The sequence below is a fragment of the Megalobrama amblycephala genome, linkage group LG10 (assembly GCF_018812025.1).
Source record: "Megalobrama amblycephala isolate DHTTF-2021 linkage group LG10, ASM1881202v1, whole genome shotgun sequence".
NCBI classification, from domain to species: Eukaryota; Metazoa; Chordata; class Actinopteri; order Cypriniformes; family Xenocyprididae; genus Megalobrama; species Megalobrama amblycephala.
In genome coordinates this window covers 24,549,547-24,556,117 of record NC_063053.1, presented here as the reverse complement: position 1 = coordinate 24,556,117, position 6,571 = coordinate 24,549,547, and the positions used below count along the sequence as shown (strand labels likewise).

The window sequence follows — 6,571 nt, the reverse complement described above, 5'->3', positions numbered from 1 at the left end:
GCAGCTTAAGATTAGTGTCAGACTTGGGAAGGAGGGCTGGGAGAAGGAGGGAAAGGGTGAGTGTGGAGAGACCCATACTTTCTTAATTTCCCTCTGTTTCTTGTTGCTGCCGGACAAGCTGAACACTGGCCCCATCCGCCCGTCAAGCTGCGTCGAGGAAAGAAGCATGCTGCGTTCAAGAGTGAAGTTGCCTCTGATTGTTTCTGGAATGTTTTGGTCTATTTAGAGGCAGCTAGGTTGGCAATTCATGCTCTTGATTGCATGGACAAGTCATTCCCGTACACTGATAGGCTGAGGTGATGTAACAACACTTCAAACGGCTAATGATTTAAAGACTTCACCTCAGCACTGCATACTATAGGCTGTAATAGCACGAGTCGAAACGTATGCCCACGTTTGGAGCGATGGAAAAAGTGTAGCAGCTTGAATTCACAAGGGGCAAAATGCAGAGCTGCACACTGGATAGCAAAGTGTTGTGTTGTCCAGCAGCCTGTAGGAGGAGTAAATGTTCCCTCACTATTGGAATGATCAAAGTGACACTTCACGGGACAGACCTTTACAACAGCGAGGGGACATCAAGCGTCAGAATGTGTCATACAAGCAAACAGAATTAAAGAAAAGATGAAGTTGGGGCAGAAAGAGGGAATATTGAAGGGCAAGGGCACAATTGTAAGCAATATACATGACAATATACACTACACAAGTAGTCGCAACGGCAATTGCAGGCTGTCGCTTTTCCATACATTAAGCCTGGACAGGTAAGCGAGTATCTTTTCTCTTTAAGTATATAGTCCTATTAGGAGGATTGTATAGCGCTTGATCATACACTAGACCAGTGGATGGTTTTCCTCATCGTTCTAATACCTGAAAAAAATATTGCTTAGGCGCTTTAAAGTGAAAACAACAACAAAAATAAGACATACAATCTCGGACAGGACGGTAGTTCCCGATCTTGAACGGGAGTTTGTTTTTCATTCTTGTCTAGTTTTTAATACATCACAGAAACCTATGAAGCAAAACGAGACAACTTACAAAAGCTATGAGGTGCGATTTCATGGGAATCTGTTCAAGAGGTATAAGTCTTAAAGGATTAGCTCACTTCAGAATTAAAATGTCCTCATAATTTACTCACCCCCATGTCATCCAAGATGTTTGTCTTTCTTCAGTCGAAAAGAAATTAAGGTTTTTGAGGAAAACATTTCAGAATTTTTCTCCATATAGTGGACTTCAACAGTTACCAACAGGTTGAAGATCCAAATCCAGCTTCAAAGGGCTCTACATGATCCCAGACAAGGAATAAGGGGCTTATCTGAAACAATCGGCCTATTTTCTAAATTTTTTTTTAAAAATGTATATACTTTTTAACCACAAATGCTCGTCTTGCACTGCTCTGCGATACGCCACCTTTTATATAATCATGTTGGAAAGGTCATACGTGACGTAGGCGGAAGGACCGAGCAAGTGTTTACAAAGCAACTGTGCAAAGACTAAATCAAATAGCCTTTGCAAAAAAGGTAAAACAAATGGAGTTTTTTACTCTACTGTGGTACTTCTGCCTACATCACGCGTGACCTTTCCAATGTTATTACGGAATGCGTGATGCATCACATGAGCATTTGTGGTTAAAAAGTACATAATTTTTATTTATTTTTTTAGAAAATGGCCAATCGTTTTACTAGATAAGACCCTTATTCCTTGTCTGGGATTGTGTAGAGCCCTTTGAAGCTGCAATTTGGACCTTCAACCTGTTGGTAACTGTTGAAGTCCACTATATAGAGAAAAATCCTGGAATGTTTTCCTCAAAAACCTTAATTTCTTTTCAACTGAAGAAAGACAAACATCTTGGATGACATAGGGGTGAGTAAACTATCAGGACATATTAATTTTGAAGTGAACTAATCCTTTAAAACTTAAATAAAACATTGATGCATACAAACATAAGTGGAGTGTGGATCAATAGGCCATTGGCGCATGCGTTTAGATCACATTCTTTTCTGCGACTGTAAACGGACTGGATACTACTTTTACAGCATTTTCATCAAGCGTTCTGCTGGTGGTGGATATAGAGGTGATTGCTTCCATAAAGCTCTCTTACTTTTTTGTTGTTGATCATGATCATTAACACAATCACGAGGAAAACAACAGATTAGGTTGATCTCCTCAGCCTCTGCCTCCTAATGTTTGGTCATGATCTCAAAAATGACTACCTGAAACATTTACAGCACCAGGTCGCTATGGAGAAGCAATTTCAGAATCCCGTCTCAGATGTACGAGCAGACCTGTCTAGGGAAGCATCTGAAATAGATTCACAATCCCATGCGAGTTGAAATCTCAAGCTTGCATGTTTAATTCATAAAGCTTGTTTTGTAGGAATCAAGTTTCACTAATTGGCTCTTTGTATGACATCAAGAATAACCCTGATCACTCCCGTATGGCTACCATCCCTACGCTCCGCCCACACAGGAGCCAGATGCAGAAAATCCAGTACAGGGTCTCCATATCTCCAGTAACATGATTCATTTAGTTATGTGTGGCCCCTTCATTGCAGACAGATTTATAGAGTCAGTGATTGGAATAAAGGAGAAGCTCTCAAGCAGCGGTAAAAATGGGATAGGGAACATGCGGAGAAATGGAGACAGCATAAAGTGGACAAAATAAAGTGTGGAGAGAAAAACAAAGCAACCACAACAAGAGCATACTTTGATTATTTGTAACCCACACGGCTTTCTACCAACCCAGCGGTCGCTTCTGTTCGGTGTGGGGATCAGCAGCTATGGATCTGAGAAGATTTTGGAAAGTTTGTGCACGCATGAGAGTTGGGGCAGAGTGCATGGGAGCTCTCCACTGCTCTGTGGACTGGATTTTTGCAGATGGGGCTCTCCAACAGTGAGGGAGGAAGGAGTATGGGATAGAGGCAGAGGAACAGAGAGGTGGGTTACAGCAGGCGACAATTTTGGACCAAGACGAGAGGAACAGTTTAGGCGCGGTGGAGGGTGGCGGTGCTCCCCCGTCAGAGGGCTTCCTGGTTGGCCGTCAGGTACTCCTCTGCTCGCTTGTGAGCTTCCAGGGCTTTTATAGTATAGACGTCCTGCGGCAGCTCAGACTTTCGCCTCATCAAAACCTTGTCTTTCTTGATGTCTTTCATTCCCTGAAAAGAAAAATTATATTCCTGAGACAGTGTAAGACTAATGCCCAAAGCATACATAAGTTTTGACACGGCGTACAGCTGAACGCATAGCCTTTTAAAGCAGACTCCATTTGATGTGTGTGCAAACACAGGGGCTCAAAATATGCACGCTAGTAAGTTACATATTTGTCCAGCGTTTGCTCCACTTTTCTCCAAACGTTATAACCAATAAAGATATGTTAACCCTCCCACATACCCTGACATATGTGTAAAAAAGTATACTTTGGGCTTGAGGAGGGGTGGGGAATATAAACAGGTAGAAATTTGGTAGAAATCAACAGTTAGTGATTTTGGATTATTGTCTGTTGCAGTAACACTCTTAATGCTGCATCTTCACGAAGGTTTATCATTTGCATACAAATGAAAAATATTGAATACCGTTTGTAGCTTTAATAAGTGTCTGTGTAAAGAATATGCAGTGTTTTTACATTTGATTACTTTATTTCTGTAATATTTCTTCTAACTAGACCTACCTAAAAATCTTCAAACACTGTTTATTTCATTTGTATCCAGGCTCTGTTGTATTCAGTGCTCGTAATGTTTTTTCTTTGTTTTTCTTTTATTACTGACTCTTCTTCAAGTTTGAGAACCTTTTACTTGCGTTAGTTAGGCAAGTATTGTTTTTTTGACACAAAAGTCGTCAAAATTGTGTACCTTATTAGCTCCAAAAAGCATGTATTGCTCTATCTAGCCTACACTGGAATTTAAGAAATGAGTTTGGCACTCATGCTCTAGAATCTAGATTAAACTCGCATGTCGATACCCACAAATCCACTGTACAGGCATCTTTTGTTCTTACGAAGATCTACAAGTGTTTGTTTGATTGTACCTGTGAGGCTTCTGATTCCACAGTCTTCTTCAGCAGCTGGATGTCCTCGGCTGTAGGGGTCTCCGTCTCCATTGAGTACAACGGCATCCCTCCTTCATTATACATCATGTACTGCACGTACACACAAACACATGTCATTTCACACATACATGAAGCTAGTTCACACCTAAACATAGATCTGCTCAGCTAGGAAAGACTGCTTTACATTATTTACATGGGAGAACAAGAAATCTATTCTTTAAGGGGTGTTGTCACAATGTTTTGTTTATCGCAACTTGCAGCATTAATACAGAATTCAAATGATGTTCAAAGGTGCGTGTTTATCAGCTCTTTTACAAAGAATTCAGAGTGTGAACTTAGTTTAAAAAAAAATCATGATTAGATGAGACGAAGCACCTGCTAAAGCATTTAATTTGAGAGGCTGCTCACTGCAGAGCCACAGCTCCCCGTTTTTAGACATAAAGGGTGGAGCTTGACGTCCAGTTCCCGTCTTTAGATATAATGGGTGGAGCTTGACGTCCAGCTCCCTGTCTTTAGACATAATGGGTGGAACTTTATCGTCCAGCTCCCGTCTTTAGATATAATGGGTGGAGCTTGATGTCCATAATGGGTGGAGCTCCCTGTCTTTAGACATAATGGGTGGAACTTTATCGTCCAGCTCCCGTCTTTAGATATAATAGGTGGAGCTTGACGTCCAGCTCCCTGTCTTTAGATATAATGGGTGGAGCTTGACGTCCAGCTCCCCGTCTTTAGACATAATGGGTGGAGCTTGAAGTCCAGCTCCCTGTATTTAGACATAATGGGTGGAACTTTATCGTCCAGCTCCCGTCTTTAGATATAATAGGTGGAGCTTGACGTCCAGCTCCCTGTCTTTAGATATAATAGGTGGAGCTTGACGTCCAGCTCCCCGTATTTAGATATAATGGGTGGAGCTTGACGTCCAGCTCCCCGTCTTTAGACATAATGGGTGGAGCTTGACGTCCAGCTCCCTGTCTTTAGACATAATGGGAGGAGCTTGATGTCCAGCTCCCTGTCTTTAGACATAATGGGTGGAGCTTGACATCCAGCTCCCCGTATTTAGATATAATGGGTGGAGCTTGATGTCCAGCTCCCTGTCTTTAGATATAATGGGTGGAGCTTGACGTCCAGCTCCCCGTATTTAGATATAATGGGTGGAGCTTGATGTCCAGCTCCCCGTATTTAGATATAATGGGTGGAGCTTGACGTCCAGCTCCCCGTATTTAGATATAATGGGTGGAGCTTGGTGTCCAGCTCCCCGTCTTTAGATATAATGGGTGGAGCTTGACGTCCAGCTCCCCGTCTTTAGATATAATGGGTGGAGCTTGACGTCCAGCTCCCCGTCTTTAGATATAATGGGTGGAGCTTGACGTCCAGCTCCCCGTCTTTAGATATAATGGGTGGAGCTTGACGTCCAGCTCCCCGTCTTTAGATATAATGGGTGGAGCTTGACGTCCAGCTCTCCGTATTTAGATATAATGGGTGGAGCTTGACGTCCAGCTCCCTGTCTTTAGATATAATGGGTGGAGCTTGACGTCCAGCTCCCTGTATTTAGATATAATGGGTGGAGCTTGACGTCCAGCTCCCCGTCTTTAGATATAATGGGTGGAACTTTATCGCCCAGCTCCCCGTATTTAGATATAATGGGTGGAGCTTGATGTCCAGCTCCCTGTCTTTAGACATAATGGGTGGAGCTTGACGTCCAGCTCCCCGTCTTTAGATATAATGGGTTGAGCTTGACGTCCAGCTCCCCGTATTTAGATATAATGGGTGGAGCTTGATGTCCAGCTCCCTGTCTTTAGACATAATGGGTGGAACTTTATCATCAAGTTCCCTGTATTTAGATATAATGAGTGGAGTTCGGTGTCCAGCTCCCCGTCTTTAGATATAATGGGTGGAACTTTATCGTCCAGCTCCCCGTCTTTAGACATAATGGGTGGAGCTTGATGTCCAGCTCCCTGTCTTTAGACATAATGGGTAGAATTTTATTGTCCAGCTCCCCGTCTTTAGACATAATGGGTGGAACTTTATCATCAAGTTCCCTGTATTTAGATATAATGAGTGGAGCTTGGTGTCCAGCTCCCCGTCTTTAGATATAATGGGTGGAGCTTGACGTCCAGCTCCCCATCTTTAGATATAATGGGTGGAACTTTATCGTCTAGCTCCCCGTATTTAGATATAATGGGTGGAGCTTGATGTCCAGCTCCCCATCTTTAGACAATAGGTGGAGCTTGATGTCCAGCTCCCTGTCTTTAGACATAATGGGTAGAATTTTATTGTCCAGCTCCCGTCTTTAGATATAATGGGTGGAGCTTGACGTCCAGCTCCCCGTATTAAGATATAACGGGTGGAGCTTGACGTCCAGCTCCCCGTATTTAGATATAATGGGTGGAGCTTGATGTCCAGCTCCCCGTATTTAGATATAATGGGTGGAGCTTGATGTCCAGCTCCCCGTATTTAGATATAATGGGTGGAGCTTGATGTCCAGCTCCCTGTCTTTAGACATAATGGGTGGAACTTTATCATCAAGTTCCCTG

The 6,571-nt window shown here is 42.9% G+C and overlaps 1 protein-coding gene across 4 annotated transcripts in view; it reads right to left on the bottom strand.

Annotated features, from left to right (window-relative positions):
• Window positions 1–2,323: 2,323 nt before the first annotated feature.
• LOC125277200 (serine/threonine-protein phosphatase 2A 56 kDa regulatory subunit delta isoform) overlaps window positions 2,324–6,571 on the bottom strand; it is a 69,825-nt gene continuing 65,577 nt past the window's right edge. For all 4 annotated transcript variants that reach the window (XM_048205534.1, XM_048205535.1, XM_048205536.1 and 1 more), the window contains 2 exons: window positions 4,017–4,127; window positions 2,324–3,148 (listed from right to left, as the gene is read on the bottom strand). In XM_048205534.1, coding sequence (XP_048061491.1) covers window positions 3,011–3,148; window positions 4,017–4,127 — 249 coding nt within the window. In that variant the 3' untranslated portion in view covers window positions 2,324–3,010. The remainder of the gene's footprint in view (window positions 3,149–4,016; window positions 4,128–6,571) is intronic.